Source organism: Neopsephotus bourkii, unplaced genomic scaffold, assembly GCF_033783945.1.
Source record: "Neopsephotus bourkii isolate Nb327-2 ecotype Australia unplaced genomic scaffold, CSIRO-AGI_Nbou_v1 NB_1508, whole genome shotgun sequence".
NCBI lineage: Eukaryota > Metazoa > Chordata > Aves > Psittaciformes > Psittacidae > Neopsephotus > Neopsephotus bourkii.
In genome coordinates, this window is record NW_026901984.1 from 3,770,756 (window position 1) to 3,796,550 (window position 25,795).

The following is a 25,795-nucleotide window of genomic DNA, read 5'->3' on the forward strand; positions in this document are numbered from 1 at the left end:
TACATTTACATATGTATGTCCACATGTGTATGTGTATATACATGTGTATGTGTATATATGTATGTATGTATGCACACAAAATAATTATATAAACAGATTGAACAGCTGCCACATCATTTTCAACCTTAGTTAAGAAGGCAATCCAGTACAGAGAACAAGTTTCAAGCCTTTGATTCCTTTTGTTTTTAATATGGTTTTAACTGTCAACGCTAGAAAGTCATAAATACAAGACTAATGTAATAAGGACTACCACAAACACCCACTGCTATGTTATTTTATTTTTGTTCCCTACTCAAAGTATCCACACATCTTCACATATTTCCTTCCTCCTCACTGTCAGACACTGAGGCTCTCAGTTATGCAGGTGAAAAGGACTGACATTTTCTAAACTGTAACAGTTTGTTGCAAGAATTATGAAGACTAACTGGAGTTACCCTTTGAGAAAAATGTTCTGGTGATTATACTGAGATGAACTTACATGTTTTGCTAGGTACCTGCAGCCACAGAGAAAGAAAGACTTTCAAAATGTGTTCTTACATTGGTAAACATGCTCTCTTTTACCTTCTCACTGCTTTGTTCATAAACAGTTATGCCCATTTGCCTCAGAGAATATTAACAGCTTGCAGTATGTCATAGTATTAGGCTCAGCTCCCCTAAAAACAATGGTGGGAAATCTTCGTAAGAGTTTTAAATCTTATTTTAAATCTTACTTTCTGGTTATACGTAACATGCTGAAAGACAGATCCCTACAGCAACTCTAACAGGGGTATGCTGTCTGCCTCTTGTCTCTTTTCAGACTTTCTTGGACACACAAGGTTGTGTCACAATTAACCTGCACTGCATATTTGAAGAACTGCCATGAAGCACCTCTGCTATGAAACACCTAAAGAAAAACAGGGCTGCTTTTTCTTTAAGTGTTTTGTCAGTTCTGTGCTTTTCTGACACAGAACTGATCACAGAATCTTATGTTCACTCACTCCCCAAACATAAAATACTTTCGACTTAAATCCCTTTTGAAATCTCCAAAGCAACTTGCTGAAAGGGTGCAACCTTTCTCTCAAAAATCAATTACTAAATTAATCTTACATTAACTATGATGATGCCAGTGAATTTCCATACAACTCATAATGCAAATGAATTTGTGTTTTTCAAGTGGCAATGGGCAGTTCATTTAAACACAAACCAAAACGAAACATAAAACGTTGCTTCCTATGCAAAATCTAAACAAAGAATTTGATTGCACTACAGGACTTTGAAACCTAATTTGCTCACTTCACGTTGGGATTACCTGGAAATAAAAATACAATAAAAATACATCAATAAACTTGACATATAAAAATACTACTCATATTTGAAGATGAAGAAACCATGTTTCTTCTGTGCTATATCCTGTACAGTCCTGTTGATTTCAGAATGCTTAAAACAGGGTATAATGAATTTTGACCCACACACTGTGGAAGCTCTATGCATAGTGTAGAAGCGGTTGCGTGCTGCCTGGTCTATCTGGTATTGCTGATACTTTTGACAGGAACATTTATTAGACCATGTTAACAGTAGACAAGAGACTCCCTGTGATACCCATAATTGTCTTCAGGAGACTGACCATATATTGTAGACGTGTCAAATAAAGCAGCTATAAAAGCATCCACCACATGCAATCACTTGCTGCTTTCTGAGAAATTATTGCAGTCATGGCTTTAGAATGATCAAAGGGTAAAAAAAAAAGGGTTACCATTTTAAAAACAGTAAGAATGGGATCATGTCATCCATGAAAAGCGTGTGGAGGTGAATTGGGGTAGTCTGACCCCAGATCCCAGGAATAAACTCTTGTCTCTTCACCTCTCCACTACAGTATAACTTGATTTGTGTCCACTGGAATCAGAAGGAATTTCTATCATTTATTTCACAAAGGGAAGGCAATCAAATATTAAGCATCCCTCTTTTATGGGCATCACTGTCTAATGTTGGGGGGAGATTCCCAGCATCCCTAATGGCATTACATAGCAGTTTCAAAGAGGGCTATGTACCCCTATTTTAGGTCAGTGAACACTATCTTAGACCACAAGCAGGTCCAGAGAAAGTAAAATAGGACTGTTACAATTCTGTAGACGCAGGCATTACCCTGGGGAAATGTACCACTCAGCTTAGAAAAAGGGTGGTAAAACCTGTCCTACAATGTACAATATGAATGTGCTTGACATATGTTTCCTACACACACTTCTTCAAAACATCAGGGATTAATTCCTGGTTATGGAAAGTATCCGTCAGCACAGAACGAGAGCACTGTTCTTGGTATCTACTAAAAACTAAGAAAACTCACCATGAACTACACCCACAGTAACATCTGTGTAAAGTAAAGGGAAGTAATAGATGTGTTTTCCTTTCTTAGACCACATTGGTGGCTATTGAAGTTTAGTATCTCTCTGGAGTCTGTCGATGATCTTTGCCAAGATGCATATGTCTTTTTTGCCCATGACATCTTCAAGCAAGTTAGTCTTGCACCAGGATGCTGTGGGTTCAGCTTTATTAGCCTATAGAGGCTCAGGACTCTCTTGCATTGTTTCAATCCCTGTCAACAGCAAACTGCAACTACAGGTGATTGCCTATTGTCTCAGCATAGCCACAAGAGACAAAGAGCAGAGGTGAACAGATGTAGGGCAGCAGAAATGAAAGTCAGTGCATTTTGCATGGTGCTGAAACACTTGACAAGGTGAATTCTGTAAAGTCCAGGCAGCTCCTCAAGCTTTTTCTGGATACTTTTCACTGGCAGCACTGAAAAAGAAGGATGATGTGCTCTGAACAGAATTCTAAGGCAAATTAAACAGTTTAATGGAAGATAAATATCTCAGCAAAACATGGAAAATTGGGACAGCATCACAGCGTTCTAGATTACTATGGACAAAGAGAAATCAGAATCATAACGGAGAGACAGGAAACAAATAGTTATTAAGCTATTCTGAAGCTGCTGGGAGAAAGGCTGGGTTGGTCCTTTGCTGGTGTCAGAACTCTTTGCACTAACAAAAGGAAAAGGGTTTTTCAGCTGTTCTGAAGTCTCCATCTCCTTTTAAACTAACAAGAGTTATCTAAATACATCATACTGGCCCATAGTTTTAGCAAGCCTTGTATAAAAGAGCAAGAGAGAATAGAAATTACTGATTCACTTCATGAGGCAGCCAGAACTGTGATGTGGGGCTGTGATGATTTCATAGTCACAGGGTTCTGGGCTGCATCGGTGTGGGGGCATGGCATGATTTTGCCTCTTATTGCCTTCTAAGTAAACCCACTCATTTTTAAGAACTATTTTGTATAGCAAATACACATTTCATATATCTGCTAGAACCAATTTGGAAATACAATACCACGCAGTTTTCTTTGGGGAATTGTAAAGTTTGACATTCATAGGTCTCTCTCAAAACACACAGATCAATCAGGAAAAAAAAAAAAGTAACTTAAACCATGACTTAGCAACCGTAGCTAAAGAAAAATTTCTCAGTGTAGAAATAATCCACATTTTAAAATCATGATTTACCTCAGTGCTAAGGTACCTCCCCAGTACATACCTTCCAATATTCCAGAAAAAATCTAAAACCTCAAAAGGACTTCAGATTAGCATGCCAATAATATCATGTGATCCAACACCGACTGTTCAGTATTTTTTAAGGCAATAGAATGTCATGCTTAACATTTAATTGTTCTTTAACTAAATAAATGCAATTAGGATTTTCCCTGTAATCTTTTTGAACAAGCTGAGAAATATGTCTCATACCTACCCATGCATTCGTGCAATTATTGATGGGGTTGTTGATGGAAGATTAGAATTTGCTGGGTGAGTTGCTGACCAATGAACCTTGCCAGTGTATCCAGGGATATTTGGAGTGCTAAAGGAAAATCGGAGAAAGGTTAAATTAAATGACTATAGGCTTGAAATATGACTTACAGGTTAGTTCTAAAATAGCTAGTGCTTATCAAAGATGGATGGGGTAAAACCTCTTTATAATATGATTCGTAGTCCTTAGAATGTATGAATTGGCATAGTTTCTTTAAGATCAGCGGAACAACTTTATGATGATAATAAATGATAAGCAAGTAGCTGATCTGACCTAAAATCTTTACTTAGACATGGCAAAAGTGAATTCTTTAGTGACTTTTTTTGTTTTCCCTGCTTTAGGTTAAATATCTGTATGATATTCATGATTACAAGCAATACTGAATCTCAGAGAAAAAAGGGGTCACGGGATTTGCATAGAGCACAGAAAGCAAAGAATTACTCTTCTAAAACGTGATAAAGATTTAGCTCATATTTAGGTTCCAGCTTCAAATATGGAATTTAGGTAGCAGGTTCTAGGCCAACAGGTGTGATTTCTCACAGCCTAAACCACAAATGACTTCCCGAATGATTCTGAGGTTCACTAAATCTCTCCTACAGTTCATTAAAAGTGTATTTACATATATATGTAATATTATTAACACAGCTTAGACACATCAACCTAATTTCCAGCCCAAGTACACCAGTGACTGAGACAGCATGGGCCACATCTTAGAAGACTAAAGCCTTTTGTTAATTCCCATGCTAAATTTTAATGTGAAACACAAAATAAAAGAAATTGAGAAAAGAATTATACTTCTCTGAGGTAGTACAACAGAAAATTTTGATAGCAATCATGGCAAGATGAAGCAGAGATGGACAAAATTAAAGAAAAAAACACAGAAGTATACAAATAAGAATTCAGAGGGATAATCCTGAAGATTACATCTATGAAGATAATTCATTAAAATAATCCATGAAGATTAAAGATTAAAACTCTAAACCCCTAATAAAATAGCTTTTTTCAACACAAAGTTATTCAGAGAGCATAAGGACTGTTCTATATTGACAGCTCAAAATAGAACACTGCTGAATTATACATATATCCAGTCTGCCCATATGCATGGAGGAAAGAGTGCATGACAAGCTGTTTCATCCTCTGAATCAGCTAAATACTTGGGATTGTAATCTTTACCTCCATTAGACCTTCAGAGGTCTTCAGACCACCAGAATGATAGATAACAGTGCCTCCTTTAAAATATCACCAAGGTATTTTTTTGTTTCCCCTATACTGGATAAAAATAAACAGTTGCTTTAATTACAAAGTGCATACAGATGCTGGATTCAATACAGCCGATCAGCTACTTCTCTGAAACTAAGTTCAGCACAAGATGCAAAACTGGACATATGTGTCAAATATTGTTTATCTGAAAATTCATTGACTTGTGACTAGGAAACTTGGATCTGGAATTCTTAACCATAATAGCAGAGGTAATGACAAAATCCTGTATCTACTTACTGCAGTTGTAACAAAGGACTGCGAGTGAACTATACTTGCCACAGGAGCATTGGCAATATATGTTGCAGTCTTTGTATCCATAGTTAGCAGAAAGATCATAGAATCATAGAATAGTTAGGGTTGGAAAGGACCTTAAGATCATCAAGTTCCAACCCCCCTGCCATGGGCAGGGACACCTCGCTCTAAATCATATTGCCCAAGGCCTTGTCCAAACTGGCCTTGAATACTGCCAGGGATGGAGCATTCACAACCTCCCTGGACAACCTATTCCAGTGCCTCACTACACTAACAGGAAAGAATTTCCTCCTTATATCCAATCTAAACTTCCCCTGTTTAAGTTTTAACGCATTACCCCTTGTCCTATCACTACAGTTGTCTTATTTTGGAGTAGTCTTGCACTAACCCATACATTCTTACACTGTTATATTCCCTGGGCCATGCTCCAGTACATGACCCTCCAGAGAAGATAGCTTTGTAGAATCAGTACAACAGTTCTGCAGCATTTCGGAAGCTGTTACCTGTAGTAAACCACCAAGGTGTTGGCTGAGCAAGTAACAGATCTGCTCTCTATCTTGACAGCAGCCATGCAGGAATAACAAGTAGGCCTGAAAACCTGCTCAGCAGAATGGATTTTCTGAATTAGTCAAAATGGCTTGCAGACACAAATTAGATTTTTCGTGTCAAAGTAGACAAGTTTTAGGTTACATGTGGATTAGGTAACTGTCAAAAATTTAATCTGCGTACGTAGTGATCACACTGAGGGACACAATGGACATTGGGGGTGTGCAAGTACAAGTGCCTGCATTCATCTAAACCTGAAAATGTGATATCACTTTGAAGGAATCAGTCAGACTGCGAACAGAGTTTTATCACTAAGGTGGTGTGCTACATATCAAGATGCATTTCTCACACGCAATAAAGAAATTCCATTGACTTCCTTAAAATTGTATGAGCATCACAGAGGAGGCAATAACAACAGAAGCCCTGTATTAACTTGCAACATTTTAATAACCTATTTGGAGTTAACTGACATTATAACTATGCAGTTGTGGAGATATTAGAATACATTATCCACTGTGAGGCACTTGACCGATAAAATCTGACCTTAAAACCTACAAAACTAGGAGAAGAGAAAAAGGCTTCAGAAATGGCCAAATGTGACCAAAAATGAAACCTGAGGTGGCTCAAGATGAAGACTTTAGCCTTGTTAGAAATGATTGACAGGAATTGGTATATTCATAATATGTGGGAAGGATGTAGCTCTGAAAGAGAAGAGAAATGGTCAAAGAGAAGCTAAAATAACCAGGATAGTAAGAAAGCTTATACTACAGTAAAGCAGCTGTTCTCCTGGAAACCTGCAAAGAAGATGCAAAAATGAACTGCGGTTATGTATGTGATAAAGCAGAAGAAACTGAGGTTAAAAAAATACCCCTTTGTTTTTTTTTGGTTTTGGATCATGTGTGTGTTCTCTGATGATCTGCTAAACCCAATTGCTGCTGCTAAAGAAAACAATCAAGTGCCAGGCTACCACTGGGCAACATGCAAAACTTCTCTGTGGTTATGCTGTCGTCATCAAGCTTTCTTGCTGTAACCATAACATCTCGTTCATCCACTTCCTTGTAATCACACTAGCAGCTCTTAGTCCCAACAGTAAGAAACATACAGTGTTGACATTTGAATCTGCAAGCTCTAAGATTTTTCAAGTGGAATGTAGTGATTCTGAGTGTGTCTGCTTTGGTGTGCCTCTGTTCTGTATACCCACATCGGGATATCTTTGAAGATTTTTATTTCCTGGTAGTGGTCAGGAAAATAGTGTAGAATCAATTGAGTTGCCAATCCATGCTGACATTTAGAGGTATTTGATATGCCTTAAGGCATCTCAGACGAGCCCCCACAGCACAGGACCCGCAGGAGATCCATGCTGTCCTGAAGCAGCAGCTCGAAGTGATGGTCTAGGGTGCCATGTCAATTCCATATCAACTCTTTTTATGGGAGCAGAATCAGGATTCCCCCAAATAATTTATAATTCTTGAAAACCTTGGATCTAACATTTTAGCTTGAATGACTGAGGTAGCCAAGTTCTATGTGCAAAACTTCTGTCTAGTGAAAGCAATCTGGTAGACTCTTACCTTGCACTTAAAAGCAAAGATTTCCTATCATCTTACTCTTTCTTAGAAACAGTGTTGTATAAATCTCATATAACTGAAACACCAGATTACATCATTAACTAGCTCTTCTTGTTACTAAAATTATAAAATAGGCCTCTCGGGTCTCACTCACAGCACGTAGGACTCACAACTGTCCTCCACCTCAAATTCCCTTCCAGGAAGACTTAAATGGATTTGGGGCTTCTGAAAGAATGGTAATCAAATGGTAATACTGCAGAAATATTTTGAATCATGTTGAACTGAAACATTTCGTTTCTACAGTTTCAAACAGTTTTATTCTGCTTTCACCTTTTTCACCCCCACCCTCCTTCCCCCCATGCCCCCACCCTTCTTCCTCCCATACCCCCACCTTACCCCCACCCCTCAAGCTAGTCATAAAATCTGTTAGAAAATGTCAAAATAGGATATTTCAGCATTCCCCACCATCCACCCCATGCACGACTCAAACAAGAAAATCACTAACAAGGCATACATGGTGGACAAACTGTCAGTTTCTGAAGAATCATAGAATAGTTAGGGTTGGAAAGGACCTTAAGATCATCAGGTTCCAAACCCCCTGCCATGGGCAGGGACAACCTACACTAAACCATATCACCCAAGGCTCTGTCCAACCTGGCCTTGAACAGTGCCAGGGATGGAGCATTCACAACCTCCCTGGGCAACCTATTCCAGTGCCTCACCACCCTTACAGGAAAGAATTTCCTCATTATACCCAATCTAAACTTCCCCTGTTTAAGTTTGAACCCGTTACCCCTTGTCCTATCACTACAGCCCCTAGTGAAGAGCCCTTCCCCAGCATCCCTATATGCCCCCTTCAGATACTGGAAGGCTGCTATGAGGTCTCCACACAGCCTTCTCTTCTCCAGGCTGAACAGTCCCAACTTTCTCAGCCTATCTTCATACAGGAGATGCTCCAGTCCCCTGATCATCCTCATGGAAAAAATACAAGATGGGAAAGCTTTTAGGCAGCGGAAGAAAATGACTACACAAAGTGCAAGGTGGTACAGGGTCCTGTCCTCATCTGATTGTGGCCTGTGAGGTTTCTGTGGTAACTTGAAATTATAATGGATGCTTGGACACAGTCAGTTGGAAGCTGACTGCACTGAAAAAAATATGACCAAAATCACTACAGATACACTGATGTAATAGCATTTTGCCCAATGTCCTTGAGGATCCAAGGATAAAGAGTAGTTTCAGAGTATATCTTCCTGCAAGCACTGCAGGACTTGAAACACTTATGACTTTGTCTTCCTAGAAACTGCATGTATTAAGTTCCCAGTTCAATCACCTGCTTCCAGAAATGGCTTTTGGTCTGATCCTGTCCTCTCTCTCTGACACATGCAACCTCTTTGGCCTTGGACAACTCACTTCAGCCTTCTTAGTCTTCATCTTTCAAAAACTATCATCTATTTTACCAGTGTTATGGTAATGCTTAGAAATGCTGCTAAGTAAATAACACTTGGATAGAACACATATGTATTGTGTAAGCACTGCCCTCTACTGAGTCTTATGAGAGCTGATGAATTCTGAGTAGCAAGTACTAAAATGTTAATGATTGACAATTTTTATTTAATTGTGGAGGACAGGCTTTTCATGTGGAACAAGAAAACGTAATCTATGTTCTAACTGCTTTTGTCAGATTTCAAGGGGCAGGTTCCAGTTAAGTATCACAGTGAAAATCGGGAACACACAAAAAAGAGAAGAGCACGAAGTCAGATATAACACTTGATAGATATGAACTGCTGCTGTGTACACTGGAATGCACTACATGTGCTACAATACTACTGCACTAAGTACTGCTAGCTCATTGAGTGTAACGGAGTTCTAAGAATGCCAAGGAGGTGAGTTATTTGTTTGTCAGGCTGAGCATTTATCAGAGCCCTGCTCATGAATGCTGCAGAGGAAATCCCCATCACCAGTGTGGGAAGATTTTTTTCCATTGACCCTTAAAACACCTGCAGCGCTAAAATACCACATAAAGCATAACCTTGTTTCAGCAGCTGATCGGGGAAGAGGTCAACAAAGGAAAAAGCTAGTGACAGGGGTGAAGGAGAGCTATACAAAATTACATTCCTATAAACATGTTAGCGAAAAAGAGGACAGCAGATTACTATGTTGGGAATCCATATGGTGTAGTAAAACTAGTTTCTCTATGGTTTTCAAAATTATTAAGTTCAAAATGCAATTCTGAATAAGAAAATCTTTTTCAAAGTAGTTGTTAATTACAAGAAAGGATGAATTGTGTCATCACTCATTTTTGCTTATTAATAACATGGAACCTCTCAAAAGTGCCCAGAGAATTTAGCAGTCTGAGTCTTCCTGGAGGTCACTGTAGCTGTGCTATGAAGTTTCCTCCTCTGTATAAATTGCCCAAATGAGCTGAAAATACAGTTTCATCAGAATTCAGATGATCCTTCTCTTCTTTCATACCTATTTGGGCTGCAGCAGCACTTAAGCACAGGGCATCAGATTTTTAAAAGTGCACACTACCTAAAAGCTTCATCGTAGTGTTTGTGGTCAGATTTTTGCAGGAGCTTAACAGTCAATGTGCACCCAGAATGCGAGCTCTTTCAGAGTTCTGGTTTTCATGTGTGGTTGCTGAGCTATTTTTGAAAGCCTGGCTGGCTGCATAAAACATACTCTTTAGCTCTCAGTTGCTTCCCTACCTATGATTAGCTATGTGACATATAACCAACCCCAAATGCATTATTAACATTTCACAAATAAATATTATAAGCAAATAATTAATAATCAAATCGGTAAGAACCAAAGAAAATTTAATCAAGGAAAACAGATATAATTAATTCGGAGTTCAAAGTCTTCTAAAACAAATTGCAGAGGTCTCAGTTCCACAAAACATATGAAGAGATATCCAATTCTACCCCTGTTCAGGAGATCTTGTTAAGCATATACCTTTAACTCACCAATTCCAATGTTATCTGTACTTCATGGGTTTGAAAGAAAAGAACTGAAATACAAGAAGAGAGTTTCACATAGGCAGACAATTAGAGAAAGTGGAGGGGGAAAATGAAAAAGAAAATATGAAACAAACACAAAAATCAGTAATTTAAAAACAGCAAAAGCCACTTGAGCCACTGGACAATTGCTGTCCAGGATACCTAACAAAAGCACACAAGCAACATACAATGAAAATACAAAAAGAAAAAGCATCAAATGATTCAATTTGGAGCCTCACTACTTAGTGCCATAAAAAATGAGAACCGAGCCTGCAACTCCTGTGCTCTGACCCTGCAGTCCACTCAATGGTGTACTGAGCTGTAAGGCAAGATCATAAGTTCTAGGAAAGACTTTTGGAGATCTGCTGGTGAAAAAGTACCACATTAGAAACATGTTTTCAGAGTTCTCTGTCACAAAAGCTTCCTAAGATTTTTACTCAATCTTTAAAAAAGAGCCAGAAAGGGATCTTTGCCCTTGGCAAAGAAATGATAGAAGATTCCAGGTTTTAGCCATACATTGCAACATAACCAAGGATGAAAGAGAGGAAAAAGTTCATGGGGCTGTTCAGCCTGAAGAAGAGAAGGCTGCGTGGAGACCTCATAGCAGCCTTAAAGTATCTAAAGGGGGCCTATAAGGATGCTGGAGAGGGATTCGTCATTAGGAACTGTAGTGATAGGACAAGGGGTAACAGGTTCAAAATTAGGGGAAGTTTAGATTGGATATAAGGAGGAAGTTCTTTACTGTGAGGGTGGTAAGGCACTGGAATGGGTTGCCCAAGGAAGATGTGAATGCTCCATCCCTGGCAAAGTTCAAGGCCAGGTTGGACAGAGCCTTGGGTGACGTGGTGTAGTGTGAGGTGTCCCTGCCCATGGCAGGGGGGTTGGAACTAGATAATCTTGAGGTCCTTTCCAACCCTAACTGTGATTGATTGATTCTGTGATTCTGTGATCTTAAATCAAAGTCAGGAATGCATATACAAACCAAGGATATTAAGAATGCTACATTCCAGGGCTTGAACAGACTTCAAGAGATGATGCAATTGATCCCATTCCCTAAAACAGGCTTTAATGAAAGCCTGGAAGAGAATGAGAGGAACTGAACTACCATCCAGTCTGTCCTGAAAAAAACAGCTTCACAGCTCCATTAAGGAAATTCCCACTGATCATGCTAGACTGCCACCAGATCACATAGTTTTGATTAATTAGTTCAGATTCATAAATTTAGGACTTCTAGATGAATCACAACACTTATGACATGGTGGTGGAGGTTCCCACAGCTATTCCATGTCTGAATCACAGAGGAAAAACTGAATAAAATACTGCTTAGATTCCTAACTCTTCACTTGTGACTCATCCTAACTTTCAAGAACTATGGCCATCACTTGTGCTAATAATTATTTTTTAAAACCAAGTTTCAGCAAAGCACCATCTCAATAGCTTAAAGCTCAGAGTTTGGTAAAAAGAAGGCATAGGCTAGGGCCCAGGATGCATGAATTTTGATTCCTAGCTGTACTGTAGATTCCCAATGGTATTTGCCAAATCACTTAATTACACTGCACTTGGATTTCCATCTGTAAAACTTCCAAATTGCATGGCAAGGACTTCGGAGCATTACCTACAGCGTCAGGTATGTCACAACAGCTTTTCACAACACTGATCGTGTACTAGGGGCTTTTATGCTCAACTGCAGCATAAGTCCTGCCTTTTATCTTTTTTCTAATTCCTTAAGAAAAAAAGAAGAAAAACAGAAGATGGTTTCCTGTTCTGCCAAAAGGAAGAGAGGGTGGGCACAAAGGTAACATACAAACCATGCCCAGGTTCACCACTCTTCCTGTTTGTCTCTGCAAAACTACATGACAGATGACTCTTAGCTAGTTTCAGCTTTGCTAATAATTTGAATGGCAACCACTTTCTTGCATGGTCTGGGGAAGAATAGTGTCTCACTCCAGAGTTATGCCCCAGTGACTGTGCTGTTGCTCAAGTGCTAGAGGCAGGAAGTGCAACTGCTAGCCCATGAAAGAGTGAAAGTGACTATTTAGAAAGAGATTACAGGTTTACAAGAATATTTATGCTTCTAAATCCAAAGCATGTATCTCATTTCTCAAGGATTTTGGTAGAAGTCTAGTAGAGTCAACACCTGTACGCATCTTTCCAGAACTATTGGCGAGCATACAGAACAAAACAAAAATTCTAGGGATCAACTGTATGCATTCTTTCTGAATCCTTCCTTTCTTCTGCTTAAAATTATAGCAATCCTGATGTCTGACACTCACAGACAAAGAATAAATATGGAAAATTTAACAGATCTTTTCAGATGGGATTGAGTTTTTCACAACTTGGAGATGTCAGAGTCTTTTAGGTCCCAGAAATCTTGGTCTCCTGGTTGCCAGAAGTCAATGAAATCCATAGCCTCGTCCACTAAAAAAAAACTAAAAAGGAAAATGACGTGGGGAGTACTAGAGAAAGTAACACAGAACCTGTTCAAACTTACAAATCTACCATAATATCATACATTGCAAATAGCACCAGACAAGATGTCTGTCTGTCTGCAAGACAGCGCACACATCAGCTTCTATTGTTCAAAGCTCTACAGCAATAACAGTATGACATGGCAGAACTAAGAGTTAATAATTCTGCTAACTTCCCTACAATTCAGAAACCTCTGTTCAACACTATACTGTATGCTATGTGTGCTGTATTTTTAAAGCATATTTCTTAGTAATCATTTTATACTATTTTATGTTCTAATTCAAGCAGAAGTTAAAAGTTAGGTGAAGGCTGTGAGAAATGAGACGACTTGTGCAGGAGGTGAGATAAAACAATTAGAATGGTGCATTATGTACATAAAAACTCAGTAATAACAGGTTTGGTGCAGTAATATAGGGTAAATTTGAGCATTTTACAACGCTCAGCACCTTACTTTGCCTGTGAACCTATTGCTGTAATGAACAAGGATGTGTGAAGAATGATGCACTGTTCCCCACACGTGTGTGACAGCATGTGATGCATTACAAAGGCTACTCTCCCTGAAACTGATGTAAGAAACAGAAATGAAAAGATCTAAGATGGAGCTTAGAAATCCCAGCCACTTCCAAGGCAGCTCCCACCGACTAGGAATGTTTAGCACATACTGCCTTATGTAAGGACCAGGATTATACTTTTCCTTCAGAACAGAGTGGGCAATATTTTTACAGCTCCTCTCCCTCTGCTTTGCCCAGTGAAGTCTCCCTTCTGTAGTTGCCTCACAAATGCGGACTGTGCAAGACCACTGAAAGGACAGAAAGGAAACGCCTGCGCAAAGAGAAAATTTAATTATGTGAAAAGACCAGTATCTTTACTTTTGTAATTTTTAGTTACTACAATTAAGTCATTACTTTTACCATTTTACTTTCTCAAAAGTTTGCAAATAAATGCTTAACTACCAGCTCAAGCTACTAAAGACAACTTTACGAAAAGCTTAAAGCAAAAACCTTTGAATATCAAACTTTGTGATCTACCTAAAAAATAGTATTCAGGGAGCTATTGCAAACTCAAAGGCCATCTAGCGACTAAAGTTAGAAATCACACATTTTTAATATGGTGGTACTCATTGTACTACTCATCAAAAAACAGCATGTGAATTTCTACCCACCAGACTTGATCATTAATAATAAAGAACAAGAAGCATTTAAAGTATGAAAGTATGGCATAATTAGAAAATAAACATTTTTTTTTTTAATTAAGGACTCTTCAGAATGGCATCAGCAGAAATTCCTGTTGCACGCTAAGCTCAGACCCTTCTCTTCCATGTCCTCCCCACCTGAGCCTTGCATGTAACACGAATCTATTTCCTGATGGTGGGCATTTACAGGAATGTCTGTGTTAAGTAGTCTCACTGGTATTAGGACCCACAAGGCAGGTGTTTGGGGGTATGATTTAGCAGATGTGCTCAGTCTAGCTTCACATGCAAGCTTTCTCAATTCAGAAAAATGGAAAGGTGCTTGCCAAGTTCTTAAAACTTGGTTGTGCAATAGTTTAGCAAGGTTAACAGCAGGAAGCAGGGGATGCTCTGATTTCCTTCCCAGACTAGGTCAGAAGCTGCTGATCATGAAGAGTTCATTATATCATGAGAGTATATTGCACTGGTGTTTAGCAAAGGCAACTTTTACCTCCCAGGGTGGGCACTTTAAGGGTAGCTTTTGGACTGACAGTCAGTTATGGTCAATCTATTATGACCATTCTGTACTAGATGATGGCAGGGTCACTTGCATCACAGAGCGATTCCTGGACAGAAAAAAAGAAACCCTAATCAACATTTCTGGTTTAAAAGTGTGATGCACAGTGTTAGGAGCCTAATTTCCCTGAAACTATATCATTAATGTAACATAATAAAGAATGAGGACACAAACTCATATTTGGTCAAAACAGGTTACATTTAAACTTACCATAACACAAGCAGATGGATAAAATCTGTTATACCATCACCTCAGTAGTCTGCTCATTTTGTATCAGCTTCCTTTGTATATCTGGGCTGAATGGTCACTTAAATTTACACAGACCTACATGGTAGATAGTTACCACTGTAGGCCATTTACTACTGATTCAGCTGTTAGAAAGGACTCTTCAAGTTCAACCTTGAATCTGAAAGGTCACTGTGATTCCTGTGTTGACAGAACTCATTCAAGTTATTCAAAAGAATAAGGAACATTCCCTCCAATATTTTTTTTGGTCTTTTCACCCAAAAGCAGATAACTATTTTCCCCCTTCCCAAGTAACAAAAATTCAAGAGGCAGTATCAAAACCATGCTAATAAGGAAAGATACTCTGCAGTGCTTGTGAAGTGAGGCTTTGAAGCTTGCACATGGCTAAGTGGTATGAAGGCTACACTGGCACTGACAATGTCTTCAGAATTTCCTGCACCAACATAGCCACTGTTTGGACAGAAAGGAAATCAAAGGTGTGTACATTATTCATTAGACAGCTGGTGGAGGCAGCTGAACCACACAATGCATACTCCAAAATTCTAGTTATTTATTAAAATGGTCCACAAGAAAAAACATGGAGATGAACTGTCCTGTGTGCTTGGCAGGTCCCAGGATGAAGACAATTATGTGCTCAACTTGCAGCACATAACAAATGACAGCTCTAGAGCATATGTGCATAGAAGCGGCTTGGGAAGGATAGAAATAAGATGTAATCTCTTGCTATTTTGGCTATGCCCATAATCAGACTGGGATATTCTTCCAAAAAGGACATAATGGATATTAATTTCTAGTTTACAGGTAGCAGGCTGGAGTCACCGGCAGGCAGAGGAGACTCAGCACACACTCTCCCTTGGTACCAGAAAACATTTTAAGATTAGATGACATAGTCCAGCTACAACTTTTGCTTCAGAAAATGAGAGGTGGATTGCTTGGGCTTAATCAAAAATGTAGAAATGACCCAGGGACATTGTGCTTACATATACAAAGGGATATGACAGATTCAAGGCCTTTAGCTTACACTGTTAAAGACAAAATAGATCAATTACCCATTTTTTCACCAGACAGACTATTCTGATAGAATATTTATGAGGTCTCAAAAGAGAGGTGGTGACAAGTCAAAGTTTTGCTCATGGAATGATGCAATGCTCATTTGAATTGAGTAAAAGACCATGGTAAATTATTAGATTGGCATATATGCTAAATGACCCAGTTCAGCAGGCAGAATCTTGTCTTTTACTCTCCATCCTCAGATACTGGGACTTCATTCAATTTCCTAGGCTAGTATAATATAAGCAAGTTTTTGAAAAATAACTGCTTCTCTACTTGTAAAACTTCTTTCATTCATTTCTTGAGAATATAGGAAAACTTAACATCAGGTCTAACTTTCTCTTGGTCTGTCCCTGTAAGCTGCTCTCACTATCCACATCTGTATTTCTTGGAAAGAGCAACATTCAAGAAACAATAATGATAGAGGTTTTTATCCCCCTTCTACCCTACAGAGATACCTGGCTCTCCCATTGTATGCCTGATTGTGCCTCATAGCACACCTGTCCATTGAGTTTGCCTGTGCAAACCTGATGGCTCATGGCCTGGAAAGGAGGCTCTACTTTTCCTATCTTTCTTTGACCAACCTTTCTTTCCCCATCTCTACTTGGCTCTTACCCGAGCCCTTCTGAAACTCCTGTCACCCTTTCCTGGGCTCATCTAAAATGTTCCACTCTGAGATACAATAAGTGAAATACAGAGTGAAGAAAAGACACCAATGCACAGGTGATTACTTTATATTCTACAGGCAGCAGATAAAACCTTGAATTTGTACATGTGTTTGATTATCACAGTATTTTCATAAATGACATGTCTTAATAAAAACATCAGATGCATGGAATCTCTACACTCACTTCACAAATTTCTCTGTTCTACTTTTTATACCTAACTCCCTTACAGGGGAAACATGCTAGAGTGTACTTTTCAAATAATTATTGATTGAATATCTTAACTTCTCCAGTTATAGAATATTGCTGAATTTAGTCTATTGAAATAATTAACTCTACACAGACTTAATCAGAAGTGTTCAGAGGACCCTGATATTCCCCAAAAAAAAATGAAAATTAGGAATCAACAGGTCTCTGTGGAGAGGCAAAAGATCTTGTTTGAAGTCTGTCCCAGAAGCCACTTAAAATCATAATTACATGCTTCTTGTAAGGCAACTTTGCTTAATTAATTTGGCTTAATAGATTTTCATGCAGCAATCAGAACCAATTGCAGGACTGAGTTTGAGTTTAGTAAAAATAATGATCATCGCAGTTAATAATCACAAGCAAACTAACTTAATGTGAGATTTGCTATGGTACAGCATCATTCCTGTCAGCCAGTTTTTCACCAACGTCCTTGTCCTCTCTTTTGGTACTGTGCACGCACACTTTCTGTACCAATTTACAGGGGAGGAAGAGGTAAAAAATATTAAATCATTTGAGGCAATTGCTGGAGTGTGCTATGGCCTTAATTGCTCACTTGGGACTGCTTTTCTTTGAAAACATTGCTGTGTCTGATATACGCAAAATTTAGGCTAAATTTCATTAGCAAAACCCAAAACCAGTTGGCAAGACATTGTTCACTGACTTGTCTGGTTTTGGTTTCAGGGATTGTATCTCTGTTCTGGGAAAGAGGATCAGCCAACACTTCCACTTTGATTCTGGAGGCGGGATTTTGCGAGGTATCATATTATCCCGAGGAACTTCTTCATAAAATCTAGATGAACAATAAAAAAGAAGATAGAAAAGATCCCATATAATCATTATTGAATGACACTGGTAGCTAGATAATAATGAATTATGTGACAAAGAAGGATGTAAAAAAGTAACAAAGGTGTGCATTTTCAGTTTAAGGGGAAATTAAAAGCCCAGAATTATATGTTGCTTGTTGGGGAACAAGTAGTTATGGTACAGTTTCATAGGCTTATCTTCTTTAAAACTGTCTCACTAACTGAAAGAGGTAGCTTATCTGCCAATAAGCTTACAAGGATGATGGGACTCATTTTGTCTAAATTTGAATAATCAGTTAAGTGAGACAAGACATAAATAGAGATTAAACACTAGTCATATCATGCCTGTGTCAGGCGTTGAAGACAGATGTACAGAATGCCCTTTTGGAAACCCCAGTTTCTCTTCCTTGCCTATAGATAAAGTGCAGATGAAAGGCACAGACTGGACACAAGGTAACTAATATTCATGAGATGAATCCTATGCTAAATGCTGATAAAATACCACAAGTTCTGAGTGATATAAAAATTGTTTGTAGTCTTGTATGTCCTGCTGCTTAAAGGTGCATATTAGCAAAAAGATGAAAAAAATGAAGCAAAGTGCAAGCAAAACCTGTTTTTAAAAGAAACTCACTTTTAGTATTTTATTTGTAGAAATAGTCCCTTGTTTTTTTTGTTCTCCATCTTGTAGAAGAATCACCTGATTCCTCAGCAGTCCTCAGAAGCTTCACTGCATCTCACTGTCATTCAAAAACTGTGCACTGTTTTTGACCTCTTATATTTTAAAATTAGCAGGAGTATTGATTTCAGTGGGGTCAGCAAGAGAAAATAATGCCAAATGAAAGGTTTACAGATAACTGTCACAGAATTTTTTGGTTAGTTCTTTGGTTAACTAATCTACTTTTCTTTATATATGGAAAATAAATATAACACATTACATTCTCTTTTATCACATTGAAAGAAAAGGCTACAAATCATCCCCTGAAAACTAACTATAAATAAGCATAAACCTCATCAGTTTATATTGGAAAGATATGTAAGACATGCACAACAAAAGAAGCAAAACAAAAAGAAGAAAGCCTTTGAAAAAACAAAGTGTCATTCTGCTTTTGGGCAAGTGAAAAAACAAATGCACAGTGAAATATATAACTGCAGGGATGATAAATAATCAAATCCAGAGTGAAACCAAAGTTGCTTTATTCAATGGCATTCAGCACTCCACAGATTATTCGGAGTTTTTCTGCATTATTTCCAGATGACCTATTAGCTTATTAGGCAGCATAGCATTACACAATTAATTGTGTTCTGGGCAATTATTTAATAGCACAGACATTCTCAAGCCTACTGTAGGCAATTTTTCATTGTTAGTTGATTATTCCTATGCTATAATAGTTATGAGTGTCCTTGAATTGTTAATTTGATGTTTTTCAAGTTGCACATTTTTTGCTCTTTGCTTTGCATGTTTTTGCCTGTGACGTACTTTTATCTTCTTCTGCAGGTAAGCAAAAGGTTTTATCTCACTAAGTATCTGTGTTACACACTGGGGCCGCACCAGCATTGCATGCAGTCATTTTCTAGCATTATTTAAAAGGTAGGAGAAGCTGGAATAGAATCATAGAATAGTTAGGGTTGGAAAGGACCTTAAGATCATCGAGTTCCAACCCCCCTGACATGGGCAGGGACACCCAGCTCTAAACCATATCACCCAAGGCTTTGTCCAAACTGGCCTTGAACACCGCCAGGGATGGAGCATTCACAACCTCCCTGGGCAAACCATTTCAGTGCCTCATCACCCTCACAGGAAAGAATTTCCTCCTTATATCCAATCTAAATTTCCCCTGTTTACGTTTGAGCCCACTAACACTTTGTCCTGTCACTACAGTCCCTAATGAAGAGTCCCTCCCCGGCAGCCCTATAGGCCCCCTTCAGATACTGTAAGGCTGCTAGGAGGTCTTCACGCAGCCTTCTCTTCTCCAGGTTGAACAGCCCCAACTTTCTCAGCCTGTCTTCATATGGGAGATGCTCCAGTCCCCTGATCATTCTTGTGGCCCTCCTCTGGACTTGTTCCAACAGTTTCATGTCCTTTTTATGTTGAGGACACCGGAACTGCACACAATACTCCAGGTGAGGTCTCATGAGAGCAGAATAAAGGGGCAGGATCACCTCCTTCGACCTGCTGGTCACACTCCTTTTGATGCAGCCCAGGGCACGGTTGGCTTTCTGGGCTGCAAGCGCACACTGCCAGCTCGTGTTTATTTTTTCACTGACCAGCACCCCTAAGTCCTTCTCCTCAGGGCTGCTCTGAATCTCTTCTCTGCCCAACCTGTAGCTGTGCCTGGGATTGGTCCGACCCAGGTGTAGGACCTTGCACTTGGCATGGTTAAACTTCATGAGGTTGGCATCAGCCCAACTCACAAGTGTGTCAAGGTCCCTCTGGATGGCATTCCTTCCCTCCAGCGTACCAACCGAACCACACAGCTTGGTGTCACCGGCAAACTTGCTGAGGGTGCACTCAATCCCACTGTCCATGTCAGCGACAAAGATGTTGAACAAGACCAGTCCCAACACCGATCCCTGAGGGACACCACTCGTTTCTGGTCTCCAGCTGGACATTGAGCCATTGACCACAGCTCTTTGCATGCAGCCATCCAGATAGCTCTTTATCCACTGAGTGGTCCATCCATCAAATTGATGTCTCTCCAATTTAGAAACAAGGATGTCTTGTGGGACAGTGTCGAATGCTTTGCACAAGTCCAGGTAGATGACGTCAACTGCTCTACCCCTGTCCATCAGTTCCATAGCCCCATCATAAAAGGCCACCAAATCGGTCAGGCAGGGTTTCCCCTTAGTGAAGCCATGCTGGCTGTCACCAAGCACCTTGTTGTTTTTCATGTGCCTTAGCATGCCTTCCAGGAGAATCTGCTCCAAGATTTTGCCAGGCACAGAGGTGAGACTGACTGGTCTGTAATTCCCTGGGTCATCCATTTTCCCCTTCTTGAAAATGGGGGCTATATTTCCCTTTTTCCAGTTGTCAAGTCTTACCTTGATATGCCTCACACTCAATGTGCTACTTAATCCTGGACTACTCCTGGATGACCAAAGTAATGATTACTCTGGATAAAATACTTCTTGCTTCAATACAGGAAGCACTGAGAAAGGAACTTTTCCTGTACAAAGGCCATTGGATGATTAGTATAATGCAACCATAATTATTTCAACTAGTTCTGCATAAAATTCTTCAACAGAGCTTCTTAAAGTAACAATGGAATAAAGATAATATCTTCACATGGATAAATAATTGATCAGAAGTTCAGAGAAGGAGGGAAAAGGGTAAATGATCAATTCTCCAGGTAGATGGAGATCACTGGTAGAGAGACCTGGAGGTAACCCATCTGGGCTTGGAACTCTGTTGCTTAACATATTCACAAATTACCTGGAAATAGGGTGTTGAAAGTTGACTAATGGGTTCAAAAATCAAATTGATATGTTCATGAAGACAAATCTGTGAATCCATGACTACTAAATACAAACACACCAGCTCCTTTTCATTAATCCCTGGTCAACAAATCATCACATGATATGAAAATATGCAGGGGAAGTATGATGACATTTTATGTTAATTATTCACAGTGTTGGATGTGAATTATTCATATATTCTTGGATGGAACACTGGAATAATTGGGCTTTTTTATTTTCCAAATATGGCCACTCTACTAGCAGCATGAGTTAACTGCTTATTTCTTTTAGAAAAGGGTTACTATCAAGTCCAGAGGTAAACTCTATAGTGTTTCACATTTCTCAGTTTTCAGAGAAAACTGTGCCTACAGATGTGTTAGCTTCCAGCAGGGGCAAGAAGTCACCTCTGCTCCTCATCAGACTTATCAAATACGCTGGTTCCTTCTGCAGTCCCCATGTCCATCTCTGTCTTAAGCCATACAGAATAGAATAATAACTACAAACGGGATATGAGGGCCTTGTCACCAGGTTTCCAGGTACAAATGTACCTGCACAGTCAAATTCTGAGAGAATTCTACAGGCAAACACTGCCAACTTCCTAAAGGCCTTGTTTTCTAGCACTAAGCACCTTCACTACACCAAGCAAGAATACACGAAGAATAGCACTTCAGCTGTTTCCCTTCCCTGGCAGGCTCTGATTCTCCAGTCTTAGAACAGCCTTCTTTTTCAGCTTCTCTGGTTTGTTATCACAGATTCTCACTGTTCAATAAACTTGCTCCACTCAGTAGATGCAAAAGACTGATGGGGAATTTCAAATTAACACTGTTGACTGCCTAAGCTATAGCACTACATCTTGTCACAACAGAGAACCTCCTGTCTGCTGCAGAAGTTTGTAATACCACTGCTCATCCATGTCAAAGGCTGCTTCTGTCTCTGCTTTTCTTTTTGTTATATTTTCCATTCCTCCACAACACAGTGGAGAAAGTGACTGTAGAATTTGCTTGCAAAATGACTGACTGATCTCACTTTCAGCATAACTTCCCCAAACAACTTAGCTGTGGAATGTCTTGGGACTGATATCTAGAAAGATTAGCAACTTTCATCACATCACATGCCTGAGGGGTTTGGTAGTTGGGCTCTGAATCATACAGCTGGAATATGGCATTTGTTTATGCTGTCTCATTAAACATGTAGCTTAAAACTCAACTACTTTTTATCTGTCTATTTACACATTTGCAGTTAATACCCCAGCATCACGGGAAAACTTGTAAATGAATACTAGGTTTGGAAGAATATTTACACAGCTTTCTTTAATAAATTTATGCTGGACTATGTTTCAAGGTTTGCCCCTGAGTTAAGTTTGACTTTATCTGACAGCTTCAGCGGAGTCAGTATTTCACTTTAACAGCAAACTTTACCCAATAAAATATCACCAGAAAGCTGCTGGACAGTTTCTGTCTAGTTTGTGGAACTACTCTCCATTTCAGACCACTGACTTGATGACATTCTATTTCAGATATTGTCTGTGTTCTTTTCATGTGTATCTCTGCCATAATATCTCTATCTCTGTCTGCTTTTCTCTACATTGAAAAAATTAGTGGTCAGATAGAACTGCATATCGCGACTCTTCTTTCCTTTCCACTTTTCCAGGGGCTTGCAGAAAAACCCCAGCTGATCAGTTCTGCTTGAATCTAATTTCATATGTATGTGGAGAACACAGCAACTGAGAAATAAGAGTGAAAATAATATAGGATGAGCAAGAAGGGGGGGAAAAAGGAAATTTATAAAGTAAAATTTTTTATCCCTTGTGGTCACTTGGGCTCTTCTGGCTTCTGTTATATGACGCAGTAAGCTTAAAGTGATTTAAAATGCAAAGTTCAAAGGCAGAAAGAAGCAACCAAAACCACTGCCTGAATTTATGGCATGTAGACACTTTGTGCTGACAATAATGAGGCCAAAGTATACATAACCGTGAAGTGAGAGTTAGCTGTATAGTAAAATGGAACAAGGAGCTTATTTACGTTTCTTTACCATGTTCTCAGAAATGGCTTCCCTCATCTCTAAGTATGTTGCCTGAATTCTCGTAAAATTTTGTTCTAGCTGGAATGAGCTATGAAAATCACTGGAGTTGGCTTAATCTGGGCAGAGATCTACTAAAGACACATCATCCCTATTGGAGGGATGAATGGATTGAACTTTAGGAAAGAATTGATGTTTTTCTCTTCAAAGCTGGCAAAGCCATGTCTGTTCTCGGGACCTTTCACAACAGGCAAGCACAGCTCTAAGAGGCTAAGATACTGTTGATGGCCCATCTTGTGAGCTGGTTCAACTGACAAGGTGGACTTTTTAAAAACACTTACATGCCTTCCTTTCAGCTCCAAGGGAAGCCATTGTCATTCTCTTCTATTGTCCTTTGTGGCAGTAAACTTAAAGTCTGCTTGCTCCTGTTTCTTCACGTTTAAATAGTGGTTTAAATAGTGAATTCTCTCCTGAACAGAGATTTATCAAATATGGTACAGAAGACCAGAGCCATTGAATGAGCAGAGAGGTTTGGGTTACTTTTATTCTTGGCAACAATGGAAACCACCTCACAGTGAAATATCTCTTCGTGTGAAACATGGTTCATGCATACCACAGTAATCTAGTCCTTCAAGGGGACACACATAGCAACTCGAAATGGCACTACAAATTACGTATTCATCTAGTAGAGAGAAAATGAAGACGTTTTCGGTCTTACTAAGAATTATATGGTGTTTTTATTTAAGTATTTTGAAATAAGCTGTTTTGTTGGTAACTAGACCACAAACATGAATTAAATTGAAACACAGATTTAACAGGAACAAAATTTAACAAATACAACTGCAAACAAATGCAAATCTGGAAAATTTACAATTATTATTTGGAATAAGTAAATCATACTTACATCAGAGTTTTCCATGCAGCTTAATTACCTCCAGAGTTTTGCCATTTGTTCTATCATGTTGGCAAATCCATTGCCAAATCCACCTCAGTTCAGAATATGCAGCACTCATCTCCTAATCCCAAACTCGATGGTATTCATTTAGCAATGTAAACAAAAGCAGTCTGATTTAGAGAGGCCCTCTCTGCATAATTTCAGTGCCATCTCCAAAGGCCTGGCACTTCAGAAAAATCAAACTACTTTTATTTGGACATTTCAATTCACTTTGTTTTGTGGCCTTGTCAGAAAAAAATAGGGCACAGAGCCTGATCATTCTCTCTTTTATGTTAGTCTCACACAGATGCAACTTTCCTGAATTCCTAACTTGCTCTAGATTAACAGGAAATCAGATATGGGCCTAACACTTATTACAATACAGGTTTATAGTAATAAAAAGCTGTGTTCTGTAATGTAGAACCACGGTGTGGGTTTTTTGGAGAAGTTTGCTGATGGAGCAGGAAAAGAAACCCAACTTCCTTCTTTATTAAGACATGTTTCTTATATAGGTCACAAGAACTAACATGGGTAAGAAGTGACATCTGAGAACATTGTATATGCAGTACTAGTACTATAAGGCTAAGCCAACAGTATGAAAACAGAACACTTTGCCTGACACATCTCTTGTCCACTTCAAACCGCACTCACACACAGAAGTTAGTGAAAAGATACTTCCAAAATTTTACTTCTGCCAGTAACAAGACTTTGAAATGCCATACTGGTGTCTGTATTTACTGACTCTCAGCTTTCCCTGTACCAAATACAATCAGCTTCACACCAGAATAACACTCAGTGCTGCAACTGACCTTTTCCCCCACTGCCTACCTTCTGGAAAGTGTTAGACAGAGATAGCAGGAGAGGTGAAGACACAGGACTGAGGTAAGGCACAGGATGGAAGACATTGCAAGGATGGCTCATGGTTTTTTGCATTAATTTTGCAGAGTGAAATACAATTAAAGCTTTATTTTGGATTTTGTTGTCAGGGATTCTGTTCAGGTCATCCTGGGAAGTAAATCTGACATGTAAGGCTGCACTGTCAATTTTCAAGTGTTTTAAAGAAGCACATGGATGAGCTAGTTATGCGTCTAAGCTAGTCCTCTACTAGATGTCCACCTTTTACTTTGCTTCAGGATTCCTGCAGAACAGTGTTTTCGGTTCTCTGGCACAGTAACATCATACCAAATCTTCCACACTGTGATTTTTTCCTGCCAGACTTCATCCACTTCCCAGACAACTCATCCCCTCTCCCACCCATTCTTTCAAAATATCTTTTCTCTATCAAAAGCAAATTAATCCGATGCCATGAAAACATGCAGATATCCTGGTATACCAACACTTTCTTAACTGCCTTTTTATGTAGCAGCACAACTGTCAGTGCTCGCTTTTTTTACTGGATCAGCCCAGTCCTTTGCTTTTGCTATGAGAACTTCCTCTGGTTTTGGGAACAACGCACTGACCGTGAGGCCGGCTCCCCACACCTCGGGCCGGCCACAGGTGCAGGCCGCACTTCCATACGCCCGGCTGTTCCACCAGGAGCTGCCCCTGTAGAGCGGGTGCCTTGATAAATTGGGGTTAATGACGTATAACCCGGCGGCCGGACGATTAAGGGTTTGCGGATGTGAAAGCCTACTCCCTCCTCCTGTCTTTCGCCAGAGATGCCGGCCCGGAGCCTGGCACTGCAGGGGGGGAAGCCTCCTCCTGGGAGGACAGGCC

The 25,795-nt window shown here is 39.4% G+C and overlaps 1 protein-coding gene across 1 annotated transcript; it reads right to left on the reverse strand.

Annotated features, from left to right (window-relative positions):
- Positions 1–356: 356 nt before the first annotated feature.
- On the reverse strand, positions 357–23,523 carry SPMIP7 (sperm microtubule inner protein 7). The gene is given in 9 exon segments (XM_061369577.1): positions 357–448; positions 451–494; positions 3,771–3,878; positions 15,252–15,359; positions 15,709–15,761; positions 17,424–17,599; positions 17,602–17,660; positions 18,301–18,370; positions 23,487–23,523. Coding segments are annotated over 9 exon segments (747 nt in total).
- Between the last annotated feature and the right edge of the window lie 2,272 nt (positions 23,524–25,795).